General features: G+C 48.0%; 1 protein-coding gene across 1 annotated transcript in view; it reads left to right on the top strand.

Annotated features, from left to right (window-relative positions):
* The window catches only part of MRPS25 (mitochondrial ribosomal protein S25), a 51,694-nt gene extending 37,811 nt beyond the window's left edge, over positions 1–13,883 (top strand). Inside the window, exons 2-4 of the mRNA XM_020872581.2 lie at positions 1,417–1,523; positions 13,098–13,185; positions 13,621–13,883. Of these exons, the coding sequence (XP_020728240.1) occupies positions 1,417–1,523; positions 13,098–13,185; positions 13,621–13,813 (388 nt within the window). The 3' untranslated portion in view covers positions 13,814–13,883. The remainder of the gene's footprint in view (positions 1–1,416; positions 1,524–13,097; positions 13,186–13,620) is intronic.
* Positions 13,884–14,494: the final 611 nt, after the last annotated feature.

The raw sequence follows: 14,494 nt of genomic DNA, 5'->3' as shown, positions 1-14,494 counted from the left end.
ACTATGAGGGCTACTCCATTTCTTCTAAGGGATTCTTGCCCACAGTAGTAGATATAATGATCATCTGAATTAAATTCACCCATTCCTGTCCATTGTTAGTTCACTGATTCCTAAGATGTCGATGTTCACTCGTAACACCTACTGTCTGACCACTTCCATTTTGCCTTGATTCATGGACCTAACATTCCTGGCTCCTGTGCAGTATTGTTCTTTACAGCATCAGACTTTACTTTCATCACCAGACACATCCACAGCTGAGCATCGTTTCCACTTTGGCCCAGAGGCTTCCTTCCCTCTGGAGCTATTAGTAACTGTCCTCCGCTCTTCCCCAGTAGCATAATGGACACCTTCCGATCTGGGGGGCTCATCTTCTGGTGTTGCATTTTTTTGCCTTTTCATACTGTTGATAGGCTTCATGTGACAAGAATACTGGAGTGGTTTGCCATTCCCTCCTCCAGTGGACCACGTTTTGTCAGAACTCTTCACTATGACCCGTCTGTCTTGGGTGGCCCTGAATAGCATAGCTTGAGTTATGCAAGCTCCTTCACCACCACAAGGCTGTGATGGCAGACCACCAGGGAAATCCTGCAAGAGTTTTAATTAATCAAATTGGTCTATGTTTTAAACCTTCTGAGTTCAGTGATTTATCCACTCCTAGATTGTAAGAGTATTCCCCATGATTGTTCTTATGGTTCCTCTTATTTTTAAATATTGGTATAAAAACATAAGGACTTCCCTGATAGCTCAGTTGGTAAAGAATCCACCTGCAATGCAGGAGACCCCGGTTCGATTCCTGGGTCAGGAAGATCCCCTGGAGAAGGGATAGGCTACCCACTCCAGTATTCTTGGGCTTCCCTTGTGGCTCAGCTGGTAAAGAATCTGCCTGCAATGCGGGAGACCTGGGTTCGATCCCTGGGTTGGGAAATCCCCTGGAGAAGGGAAAAGCTACCCACTCCAGTATTCTGGCCTGGAGAATTCCATGGACTGTATAGTCCATGGGTTTGCAAAGAGTCGGACATGACTGAGCAACTTTCATGACGATGATAAAAACATAAAGTGCTCACCTGGAGATATACAGATTCTCAGTTGAGTACACTGTGTACCTGTCACACCAAGCAAGACCAAGGACATTTCATTTTTGTATTTACACTTCTGCTTTGGTGAGTTTTAGGTTAATGTGCAATGTGAAGTAAGGATATAGATTTCTTTTCCTTAAATGACAAATCAGGGGTCCCAACACCTACATTCAGACAGCACGTTAATGGACTCCTGTGACCTGCTTTTCCTCACTCCACCTTTTTGGGGGGCTGAGTCCTCTCAGAATCTGATGAGAGTTCTGGACTTCTCTTTAGAAGAATACACAGGTACCTAAAGTTTTAGGTTAGAAACTCATGGGTTTAATTTCTTGTGTTGCAGGAAATTCGTGTTTTTCAACGTGCCTCAGATCCAGCACAAGAACCCCTGGGTGCAGGTCGTGCTGTTTAAGAACATGACGCCGACCCCTTTCCTGCGGTTCTATCTGGGTGAGTGTCCCTGCTGTCTGGCGCGGGCTGGAAGAGAATTTCCAGACAGAGCATTTCAGAAGGGAGTGAGTTTATTAAGAACAAAGAGCAGAGATAATGAAGACACTGCAAACACAGCGGGCCAACACCTCCTGACAGACCAGGGAGAGCCCACGCTTTTTGGGGGTCAGCAGCCAGTTTTTGTCATCTGAAGAGAAAGTTCCTGCTGGAAGGGTGGCGTCGGGTGATTGGTTAGGGCCCTCGAGGGTGAGCGCTGGATTGGGCGTTTTTGCCGAGCTTGGGGCCAAGAAGCCTGCTTGGTGCTGACCGGGGGGCTTTTGGGAACGGTTACAGTGGGTCTCAGTCGGCTCCGGAGGTGACCTTGGTTCTGGGCTCCGCAGTGAGCACAGAGCCCTCTGCCGTCCCCCCGCATCCCTCCTGTGCGGCCGTGAGGGGGGCGCTGCAAACCTTGGCTTCTGCACCTGGTGCCCAGCGGCCCCCAAGATCTCTCCACGCCCCCCGCCTTAACTCCCGCCAGACTCACTCCTGTCGCCCCACGTCTCCTGCAGGCCTCACATCGTCCGGGCCAGTCTTGGCAGACTCCCCTGCCGCACTGCGCTCTGACGCCTCTGCTCAGTCAGACCCTCTGCTGGAAATCCCCTTGCTACTTTTCTTTGCCAAATTAAAAAGTAAATCCTTTGAGACTCAGCTTGGGCACCAGCTCCCCCAGGAAGCCTTCCCTGCACCTTAGGCGATAACTGGTGTGTGTCCTGCAGCACTGGCCACGTTCTCTTGAACCGTGTGTGTGTGTGTGTGTGTGTGACCTTTCTGGATCATACGTACTTTCGCAATGCTCTCCTGTCCTCTCGAGGAACAAATGTGAAGACTCCATTCGATTGGGCTCAGTCCCTGGAAGTCAGACCCAGTGTTTTAGCCCGGCTCTCTCATCAATCATTCTGATCAAGTATTGTTCCCAGTTCCGTATTTCTAGGGTAAGGCAAAATATCTGCCTTACACGGTTACGAGAATCAAATGAAGTGTAGATTGGGAAATGCATCAGGAAACAAATCGATGATGTTCTTTCATTCACTCAACAAATATGTATCAGGTTCCTGCTAGGACCCACGGACTCTTCTGAGTGCTTGGGGTGTCAGGGAGCCATAAGGACAAAGACCTCCAGTCATGTAGAGATGATATTCCAGCAGGAGGAGATAGAATGAACAGGAAACTCAATAACATGGTTTGTTAGAAGATGAGTGCAGTGGGAAAAAAGAAAGCTCAAGGTGAAACTGAGGAGCATGGTGGTGGTTTGGCAATTCTGTGTTTGAATTTGTGTTGTTGTTTTAAAAAACTAACTTTATTGAGGGATAATTTACCCATAATGCACAGGTCTTTAGTGCACGGAGGAATGAGCTCTGATAGATGTGAAGGACCTGTGTCACTGCTCCCCAGTGAAGACAAAACATCTCTCCTACTCCAGGAAGTCCCCCAGGACTGCTTTCCAGTCAGTTCCCACTCCCAGCAGAGGCAACCACTATGAGCAGTTCTTCCTTTTTTGTGTGTGTATGTGGCTGCACTGCATGGCCTGTGGGATCTTAGTTCCCCGACCAGGGGTCAAACCCTGGCCCTCAGCAGGGAAAGCACTGAAGCCTAACCACCGGACCACCAGGGGATTCCCACTGTCGGCAGTTCTTTCACCATAGACTGATTATTTGTGTATTCATTTTTGGCTGCACTGAGGCTTCACTGCTTTGCACGGGTTTTTCTTGAGGTGAGCGGGAGACTTCTCATCGCGGGGCCCGGGCTCCAGGCGCGTGGGCTCAGTAGTGTGGCACCCGGGGGCTTAGTTGCTCTGAGGAAGGTGTGGGCTCTTCCCAGATCAGGGATTGAACTATGTCCCCGGCACTGGCAGGCAGGTTCGCATCCACTGCACCGCCAGGGACATCCGAGACTACCTCGTTTTATTTGTTTCAGGACTTAATACGTGAGCCTCACAGTATATATTCTTTTGTGTCTGGTTTTCCCTCGTGGTGTTGACAGTCACCCACGTTGTGCGTATCCGTAGCTCGCTCATTTTTACTGCTGAGCAGTGTGATGAACATTTGGGTTTTTGATAGATGCCCAGACAGTTACAGGTGTGAGACCTATGGAGGGCGGGGCGGCGGGCAGGGAAAGTCTTCAGATGGTAAGGCAGGTCTGCCATCTCTGGAAGGAGGACTGGACAGGAGTTGCCCCAGATGGAGGTGCAGCGCTGGGAACTGGGGAGCTGGCCGGCGGGCAGCTCTGCAGAAGCAGCAGGTCCTGGACTGAGGCCTGGGGGTGCCGGGCTTGGCTCTGCTGCCGGGGCGTGGGGTGTCCTCGCTCGAGGGGGCTGCGAGTGGCCGTCTCTGTGGACCTTGGTGCTCAGTTCCCCTGGGCATGGGCTCGGGCTGGCGTGTCCACAGAGTGGACACACAGCGTCCTTAGAAGCCACCGGGCAGGCCTCCAAGGTGACCCTGCCATTCGGCCTGCAGTGCGCAGGGTGGGGGTCCTGCTGGCCCCCCAGCCTCAGCCCGGCCGCTCCCGTTACTGTCTGCATTTCCTGTCGCTGCTCTCAACATCACCACGGGCTTGGGGCCTTAATGCAACAGAGTCCAGACCTGAGGGTTTTGTAGGTCTCAAGTCCAGCAGGGTGTAAGCTCAGGCTGTCAGCAGAGCCTCTGCTCCTGGAGGCCCTGGGCTGAAGCACTCCCGGGCCTCGTCCAGCCTGTCGAGGCCGTGCCGCCCTTGGCTCCGGGCCTCCCTCCATCCTTGGGCGCTGCCTCCCCATCCCGTGTGCCTCTGACCGCAGCGTGGGAGGTTCTCCAGCTTTAAGGACTGTGGAAAATGGAGGCGCCAGGTTGTCTGGGAGACTCTCCCCATTCCTGGGTCCTTGAGTTTAATCGCATCTGCAGAGGCCCCTTGGCCACATCAGCGGGCATACTCACAGGTTCTAGTGGACAAAGAGGGGGTCCATCTATGGGAGCCATCTCTTGTCTCTTAAGGGTTTTCAATGTTAGCCATTCCAGTGGAGGTATGTCTCCTTGACATCTTGATTTGCATTTCCCTGTGAGAGTCTTTCCATGGGCTACTGGCCATTCATTTCTTTTCTGAAGAGTCTACTTGGATCTTTTGTCTGTTTAAAAATTTTAAAAGGTGAGGGCTCTTTTCTTGTTGAGTTGGTGGTATAGTCTGGATTCAGTCCCTTCGTCAGATAGATGTGTTGTGAATATTCCTGTCTGTGGTGGGCTTTTCTCAAAGGTATCTTTTGAAGAGCAGAAGCTTGCATTTTGATGAATTTCAGCTTCTCAGCTGTTTTCTTTTGTCTAGTACTTTTTTGTGTGCCGGCCAAGAAATCTCTCTTCCCCAAAGGTGCAAAGATTTTTCTCCTGTGTTTCCTTTAAAACTGGGCGAGTCTCTAATTTTATATTCAGGTCTGTGATCTAGTTATTTGTGTGTTAAGTGAGATAAGGATTGAGGTTCAGTTTTGTTTTTTTTAGATTTGGGATATTCAGCTATTGTAGCACCGTTTGTTGAAAGACAGTCATTTCCCTTATGAAATTTCTTTGACGTCTCTGTCAAAAAAAAAATATTGACCGTGAATGGATAAACAAAATGCATATATTCATTCAGTGGGATATTATTCAGTCACGAAAAGGACTGAAGTACCGACATATGCTTCAACATGGGTGGACCTTGTAAACAAGCCAGCAGAAAGAAGGCAGATGCAGAAGGCGTGTGTGAGTCCATCTATGTGAGGTGAAGGGAGCAAAGCCGCGGGACAGGAAGTGGTTGTCTGGGGCTGGGGCGCTGTGGGGAGGAGGAAGAGACAGCTTCACGGGTACCGGGATCTGTTTGGGGTCACAGGAAAATGCTGGAACCTCGGTTACGGTGATGTTGCACAACATAGTGAGTGTGCTAAAACCCACCATATTTTGCACCATAAGACGGTTAAATGGGGGAGTTCCCTGACTGTCCAGCGGTTAGGACCCGATGCTGTCACAGCCAAAGGCGTGGGTTCAGTCCGTTTGGGGAAGTAAGATCTTAAAAGACACAAGGCCAAAACCAAATAAAACTGAAGTATAGTATAGTTGATGTTAGTATAAGTCACAGGTGTACAAAACAGTGAATCACAATTTTAAAGGTTATATGCAATTTATAAAATACTGGCTGTATTCCCCACGCTGTACGTCTGTGTAGATGGTTTTCATACGTAACACTTTGTACCTCATGTGCCCTGCCCCTTACTGCCCCTCTCTCCCTCCCGCTCCCTTCTGGTGACCACTAGTTTGTTCTCTCTGTGAGTCGTCTTTTTTGTTATACTTACTGGTCTGTTGTACTTTTCAGATGCCACAAATAAGCGATAACACACAGTATTTGTCTTTCTCTGTCTGACTTCACTTACATCGTTGTTCATTTGCTAAGTCGTGTCCAATGCTTTTTGTGACCCCATGAACTGCAGCATGCCAGGCTTCCCTGTCCTTCACTGTCTCCCAGAGTTTGCTGGGAGTTTGCTCCCCCATTTAACTCATGTCTCGAGTCAGTGATGCCATCTAAGCATCTCATCCTTTGCTACCCCCTTCTTCTCTTGCCCTCAATCTTTCCCAGCATCAGGATCTTTTCCAATGAGTCAACTCTTCACATCAGGTGGCCAAAGTATTGGAGTTTCAGCTTCAGCATCAGTCCTTCCAATGAACACCCAGGACCAATCTCCTTTAGGATGGACTGGTTGGATCTCCTTGCAGTCGAAGGGACTCTCAAGAGTCTTCTCCAACACCACAGTTTGAAAGCATCAGTTCTTCAGTGCTCAGTCTTCTTTATGGTCCAACTCTCACATCCATACATGACTCCCAGAAAAACCATAGCTTTGACTAGATGGACCTTTTTTGGCAAAGTAATGTCTCTGCTTTTTAATATGCTATCTAGGTGTGTCAGCTTTCCTTCCAAGGAACAAGCGTCTTTTAATTTCAGGGCTGCAGTCATCATCCACAGTGATTTTGGAACCCAAGAAAATAAAGTCTGTCACTTTACATTTTTTCTCTATCTATTTGCCATGAAGTGATGAGACCGGATGCCATGATCTTAGTTTTTGAATGTTGAGTTTTAAGCCAGCTTTTTCACTCTCCTCTTTCATCTTTATCAAGAGGCTCTTTAGTTCCTCTTTGCTTTCTGCCATTAGGGTGGTGTCATCTGCATATCTGACGTTGTTATTTCTCCTGGCTTAACTAATAAATCTTAATTCCAGCATAGTTTAAATTTTAATTCCACTTAGATTATACAATGGAAATGAAAAATAGATTTAAGGGACTAGATTTCATAGAGTGCCTGATGAACTATGGATGGAGGTTCGTGACATTGTATAGGATACAGGGATCAAAACCATGCAAAAAAAGCAAAATGGCTGTCTGAGGAGGCCTTACAAATAGCTGTGAAAAGAAGAGAAGCGAAAAGCAAAGGAGAAAAGGAAAGATACACCCATTTGAATGCAGAGTTCCAAAGAATAGCAAGGAGAGATAAGAAAGCCTTCCTCAGTGATCAATGCAAAGAAATAGAGGAAAACAACAACAGGAATGGGAAAAACTAGAGATCTCTTCAAGAAAATTAGAGATACCAAGGGAACATTTCATGCAAAGATGGGCTCAATAAAGAACAGAAATGGTATGGACCTAACAGAAGCAGAAGATATTAGGAAGAGGTGGCAAGAATACACAGAAGAACTGTACAAAAAAGATCTTCACGACCCAGATGATCACAATGGTGTGATCACTCACCTAGAGCCAGACATCCTGGAATATGAAGTCAAGTGGGCCTTAGGAAGCATCACTACGAACAAAGCTAGTGGAGGTGACGGAATTCCAGTTGAGCTATTTCAAATCCTGAAAGATGATGCTGTGAAAGTGCTGCACTCAATATGCCAGCAAATTTGGAAAACAGCAGTGGCCACAAGACTGGAAAAGGTCAGTTTTCATTCCAATCCCAAAGAAAGGCAATGCCAAAGAATGCTCAAACTACCACACAATTGCACTCATCTCACACGCTAGTAAAGTAATGCTCAAAATTCTCCAAGCCAGGCTTCAGCAATACATGAACCATGAACTTCCAGATGTTCAAGCTGGTTTTAGAAAAGGCAGAGGAACCAGAGATCAAATTGCCAACATCCACTGGATCATCAAAAAAGCAAGAGAGTTCCAGGAAAACATCTACTTCTGCTTTATTGACTATGCCAAAGCCTTTGACTGTGTGGATCACAATAAACTGTGAAAAATTCTGAAAGAGATGGACAGACCACCTGACCTGCCTCTTGAGAAACCTGTATGCAGGTCAGGAAGCAACAGTTAGAACTGGACATGGAACAACAGACTGGTTCCAGATAGGAAAAGGAGTACGTCAAGGCTGTATACTGTCACCCTGCTTATTTAACTTCTGTTCAGAATACATCATGAGAAACGCTGGACTGGAGGAAGCAGAAGCTGGAATCAAGATTGCTGGGAGAAATATCAATAACCTCAGACATGCAAATGACACCACCCTTATGGCAGAAAGTGAAGAGGAACTAAAGAACCTCTTGATGTAAAGTGAAAGAGGAGAGTGAAAAAGTTGCCTTAAAGCTCAACATTCAGAAAACTAAGATCATGGCATCTGGTCCCATCACTTCATGGGAAATAGATGGGGAAACAGTGGAAACAGTGTCAGACTTTATTTTTTTGGGTTCCAAAATCACTGAAGATGGTGATTACAGCCATGAAATTAAAAGACACTCCTTAGAAGGAAAGTTATTACCAACCTAGACAGCATATTGAAAAGCAGAGACATCACTTTGCCAACAAAGGTCCGTCTAATCAAGGCTATGGTTTTTCCAGTGGTCATGTATGGATGTGAGAGTTGGACTATAAAGAAAGCTGAGCACAAAGAATTGATGCTTTTGAACTGTGGTGTTGGAGAAGACTCTTGAGAGTCCCTTGGACTGCAAGGAGATCCAACCAGTCCATCCTAAAGGAGATCAGTCCTGAATATTCATTGGAAGGACTGATGCTGAAGCTGAAACTCCAGTACTTTGGCCACCTCATGCGAAAGAGTTGACTCATTGGAAAAGACCCTGATGCTGGGAGGGATTGGGGGCAGGAGGAGAAGGGGATGACAGAGGATGAGATGGCTGGATGGCATCACTGACTCGATGGACATGAGTTTGGGTAAACTCCAGGAGTTGGTGATGGACAGGGAGGCCTGGCGTGCTGCGATTCATGGGGTCGCAGAGTCAGACATGACTGAGTGACTGAACTGACTGAATTCCAGCGTGTGATTCATCCAGCCTGTCATTTCGCATGATATACTCTTCATATAAGTTAAATAAGAAGGGTGACAATATACAGCCTAGAACGTACTCCTTTCCCAGTTTTGAACTGGTCCATTCCCATGTCCAGTTCTAACTGTTGCTTCTTGTCCTGCATACAGGTTTCTCAGGAGGCAGGTAAGGTGGTCTGGTATTCCCATCTCTTGAAGAATTTTCCACAGTTTGTTGTGATCCACACAGTCAAAGGCTTTAGCATAGTCAATGAAACAGAAGTAGATTTTTTTTTTTTTTTAATTCTCTTGCTTTCTCTATGATCCAATGTATGTTGGTCATTTGGTCTCTGCTTCCTCTTCCTTTTCTAAATCTAGCTTATACATCTTGGTTCACAGCTTGAAGTTCTTGGTTCACATATTTGTTGAACTCTAGCTTGAATGATTTTGCGCATTATCTTGCTAGTGTGTGAAATGAGCATGATTGTATAGTAGTTTGAACATTCTTTGGCTTTGAACTTCTCTGGGATTGGAATGAAAACTGATATTTTCCAGTCTTGCGGCCACTGCTGAGTTTCCAAATTTGCTGGCATATTAGATGCAGCACTTTAACAGCATTGTCTTTTTAAAAAGCTCAGTTAGAATTCCATCACTTCCACTAGTAAACAAAGATGTTTCCTAAGGCCCACTTGACTTCACAGTCCAGGATGTCTGACTCTAGGTGAGTGACCATCATGCCATTGTGGTTATCCGGGTCATTAAGACCTTTTTTGTACAGTTCTTCTGTGTATTCTTGCCACCTCTTCTTAATCTCTTCTGCTTCTGTTAGGTCCTTACCATTTCTGTCCTTTATCATGCCCATCTTTGCATGAAACATTCCCTTGCTATCTTCAATTTTCTTGGAGATCTCTAGTCTTTCCCTGTCCATTGTTTTTGTCTATTTCTTCGCATTTTCCCTTAAAAAGGCTTTCTTATCTCCCCTTGGTATTCTTTGGAACTCTGCATTCAGTTGGGTATACCGTTACCTTTCTCCTTTGCCTTTTGCTTCTCTTTTCTCAGCTATTTGTAAGGCCTCCTCAGACAGCCACTTTGCCTTCTTGCATTTCTTTTTCTTGGGGATGTGTTTGATCACTGCCTCCTTGTACAGTGTTACGAGCCTCCATTCATAGTTCTCCCAGAGCTAATCCCTTGAATCTACTCATCACCTCCAGTCTATAATCATAAGGGAAATCATAAGGGCTTAGGTTACACAATGGTCTAGTGGCTTTGCCCTACTGTCTTCAATTTAAGTCTGAATTTTGCAATAAGGAGTTCATGATCTGAGCCACAGTCAGTGGCTCACATCATTTTCTCACATCCTTGCCAACTCTTGGACATGGGGTCTCTCTGATGATAGCCACTCTGACAAATGGGAGGTGATATCTTAATTGTGGTTCTGATTAGCATTTCCCTGGAGATTGTCTTAGAATCTTTCTCTGTGCCTGTTGGTCATATGCATTTCCTTTTGGAAAGATGTCAGTTCTTCTGCCCATTTTTTTACAGCTTTTATTTTTGATACCAAGTTGTGTGAACTGTATATATATGTTGGATGTTAACCCATTATCGTATCATTTGTCACTACGTTATAGCTTGTCTTTTTGTTTTCTGGTTTGCTGGGTCCAAAGCTTTTAAGTTCAACTAGGTCCCATTTGTTGTTCAGTTCAGTTCAGTCGCTCAGGCGTGTCCGACTCTTTGTGACCCCATGGACTGCTGCACGCCAGGCTTCCCTGTCCATGACCAACTCCCGGAGCCTGCTCAAACTCATGTGTTTTTAGTTTTTAAACAAGTATGTATGTGCTCGGCTACATCGGCTCTCAGCTGCAGCACGCAGGCTCTGCGGTTGCGGTACTCGGGCTTAGTTGTTCCGCAGCACGCCGGAGGGATCTTAGTTCCTCAGCCAGGGATCAGATCCACGGCCCCTGAGTTGCAAGGCAGATTCTTAACCTCTGGACCACCAAAGAGGTTCCCCATTTGTTTATTTTTGCTTTGTTTTAGCAGATCAAAAAAAGAAAGAAAATACTGCTGACATTTATTTCATATTTATTTCTTTTAGGAATCTTGTGGTAGCTGGTCTTAGGCCTTTGATGCATGTTGAGTTTATCTCTGTAGATGGTGTTAGAAAGCGTTCTGATTTCACTCTCCTGCCCGCCGCTCTCCAGCGTCTCGGCGCCGCTCATGCAGGGAGCGTCTCTTCTCCGTTGTGCGCTCGCGCGTCCTTGGTGGTGGTTTGTGCAGCTGCGTTTCTGGTGTCCCTTCTGTGCTCCACTCATCTGTGTCTGCTTTTGTGCCAGTATCTTGCAGTTTGGAATGCCGCAGCTTTCTGGTGTAGTCTCAAGTCAGAGAGCATGATTCCTTGAGCTGTTTTTCTTTAAGATTGTTTTGGCTGTTCGAGTTTCTGACTCTTCATCCTCTTTAACTGATCTGTATCTGTCCTCACGCTAATAGCACACCGTACTGGTTTTTGTCTGTTTAAAATCTGTGTTAAGAGAAGGTAGTGTACGTCCAACTTTGTCCCCCCGCCCTTTCTTTCTCCCCCAAGATTAAAGTTGGCCCTTGTAGGTTCTTTGCATTTCCATATTAACTTTAAAATTTGCTTACCAGTTTCTAGGGAAAAGCTTGCTGGGATTTTGATCAAAATTCCATTATAGATCACTGAGGATAATGGACATTTTAATAGTATTGAGTATGTTTTCTGTAAATATTCAGTTCAGTTGCTCAGTCGTGTCCGACTCTGCGACCCCATGGACCACAGCACGCCAGGCCTCCCTGTCCATCACCAACTCCCGGAGTTCACCCAAACTCATGTCCATCGAGTCGGTGATGCCATCCAGCCATCTCATCCCCTGTCGTCCCCTTCTCTTCCTGCCCCTAATCCTTCCCAGCATCAGGGTCTTTTCAAATGAGTCAACTCTTCCCATCATTTTTTAAAGCTTCATTTTTCTGTTCTTTGGTTAGCATCACACAGCCTTATAGAAATACTGCTGATTTTATACATGGGTCTTGTGTCTTGTAACCCTGATAATTCACATTTCTAGTAGTTTTTATTTGCTAAATTCCTTAAGATTTTCTACATAATCATTCCTTCTACAAAGAGAGTTTTACTTCTTTCCAATCTTTTTTGTGTGTCCTAATTACCTGTCTGACATGGCTGTAATATTTTTGCATTTTTACCAGTAAGTCCGGAAAGTTTTGAGTGTTACTCTGCATCCTAACACTTGGTATTGTGTTAAAAAAAAAAAATTAGCCACTTTAATATCTCACTGTGATTTTATTTTGTATTTTTCTAATGACTGATATTGAGTATCTTTTCATGTGCTTATTATCCATTTTTCTTGTTAAATTCAGGCATTTAATTATTTTTGTTTATTCAGGTATTTAAGCCCATTTTTCCTTTGGATTGTTTGTAAGAGTTCTTTAATCGGAAAACAGGTCTTTTATCAGATGTTCTTTCTCATGGAGTTGTCTTGCCATCTTTGCTGAAAAGTAGACCGTAAATTTCATGTTTAGTTCTGGACTCAGTTTGGTTCTTGTGCTCACACCACACTGACTTGATTATGTAGCGTATGTGTGTGTGTGTGTGTGTGTACACTCAGTCATGTCCGACCCTTTGGGACCCTAGGGGCTGTGTAGCCCGCCCTGCTCCTCTGCCCATGAAATTTTCCAGGCAAGAATACTGGAGCAGGTTGCCATTTCCTATTCCAGGGGATCTTCCTGACCCAGGAATCGAACCCACATCTCTTGTGTCTCCTGCGTTGGCAGGAGAATTCTTTACCACTGCGCCACCTGGCAAGCCCATACTGTAGCCTACAGTAAAACTGAACCTGGAAAGTGAAATGTTTTCCTATTTTCGGGTTGGTCAGAGTTGTTTTGGCTATTTTGGGTCCTTTGCGTGAATTTAAGGCTAAGTTTTTCAGCTTCTACAAAAACATCTGCTAAGATTTGGAGAGGGATGGAGTGAATCCATAGACTGACTTGGCTAGGACTGTCATCTTAACAATATTAAATCTTCCTATCCATGAACGTGGAGGTTGTTTCCTTTAAAAGAGAATGAACGCTTTTGTACGTACCTGGAGTTCATCTGTGTTCACAACTACAGAAATGGGAAAAGGCTGCATTGTGGGTTATGTAAAAACACCTGCCTTCCTGCTAGAATTCTCCACTGAAGCACAGCCCCCGTCCAGCACCAGCGGAGACTGAGCGGCGTCCTGCCGCCTTCTTAGCCGCCCCCCCCACCGTTTCCTTCCCCTCCTGCTCCAGATTCCGGGGAGCAAGTGCTCGTGGACGTGGAGACCAAGAGCAACAAGGAGATCATGGAGCACGTCAAGAAGATCCTGGGGAGGAACGAGTGAGTCGCTGGGCTGGCCTTGGAGGGGTGCAGGCGACCTCTGGAGGTCCAGTGGCCGGAGGAGACAGGCGGTCGGGAGGGGTGTCGAGAGGGCAGCCGGAGGCCCTTCCTCCTGGGTCCGCAGGGGGCTGAGAAACCTCTGAGACCCCTGCCCTGGTGGCTGTGACCGTGTCCCTCCTGGGGCCTCTCAGGTGGGACCTAGTGGTGAGCGGCCCCAGGCCTGCTGTGCCGCGTCCCTTTTGTTCCGAGCGGAGCGAGGGATGGGGGCAGAGCTGTCCTGACCGGCGCACGGGGCACCGAGGCCCCTTTGTCCCGCCCGCCCGCTCGCCTGCAGCCTTCCTGCGCGCCCTCCTCCGCGGCCTGGGGCGCGGGGCGGGGCTCACTGCACGGGGTCCAGGCTCGGCGCCCACGCCTCCTGCGCTCTGCCTTCCGCAGGGAGACCCTCCGGAGGGAGCAGCAGGAGCGCGAGCAGCTCTCCCACCCGGCGCACTTCGGACCCCGGAAGTACTGCCTGCGGGAGTGCATCTGCGAGGTGGAGGGCCAGGTGCCCTGCCCGGCCGTGGTGCCGCTGCCCCGGGAGCTGACCGGCAAGTTCCAGGCCGCCCTGAGAGCCGGCGCCCAGGACTGACGCCCCGAGAGCCCCGCTTCTGTGCCCCGAGAGACTGACCACCGCTTTGCAATAAAGGGTCCCGTTTACACACGTGTGTGAAAGCACATTGCGCGGGGGTTGGGCTGCAGCCAAGCTGCTCTGTGAGCGCCCTGCGCCGTCACCGAGCAGCGCGGCGTGACCCCGGCCCCTGGGCCTTCGGCGGGGACGGGGCTTCAGGGCCGGGACGGCGGGGCCTCCTCAGAACCCGGGGGGCGAGCCCGTTTCGCTGACGCCCCTGAGCTCCGGGCGCGGCTGTGCGAGACCCGCAGGCCCCGCTCCTGCGCGGTCAGGCGGGCCCGCCGCGGGCGCGCTCGGCGCTCTGGGAGGGGAGCGACGCCACCGGCGCCGTCTGAGTCCTTCCTCACTGGACGCCGAGGCCGCCTGCGCGCTGGTCGTGTTGGTTTCAGGCCTCAGGAGACAGGGCCTGGGCTGGCCCCGAGCGCGCCGCGAGATGTTGTGTATAAACGTTGCAAATTTATCTCGAAGTTTGGCGCTCGTCACGTTTGATGCTCGGGTGATGATTTACTGTGATTTTGTACCAAACCCGCCTTCAGGGAGACGGTCTAAATGTGCGGGTCTGAGGAGTGGGCAGGTTCCTGCATGGCCACAGGCTTACGACTGGGGTGGCTTCACTGAACTCAACCCCTCGGCGCCCTCCCC

The sequence above is a fragment of the Odocoileus virginianus genome, unplaced genomic scaffold, assembly GCF_023699985.2.
Source record: "Odocoileus virginianus isolate 20LAN1187 ecotype Illinois unplaced genomic scaffold, Ovbor_1.2 Unplaced_Contig_3, whole genome shotgun sequence".
Taxonomy (NCBI): Eukaryota; Metazoa; Chordata; class Mammalia; order Artiodactyla; family Cervidae; genus Odocoileus; species Odocoileus virginianus.
The sequence above is the reverse complement of the archived record's forward strand: the minus strand, read 5'-3'. Positions and strand labels throughout refer to the sequence as shown.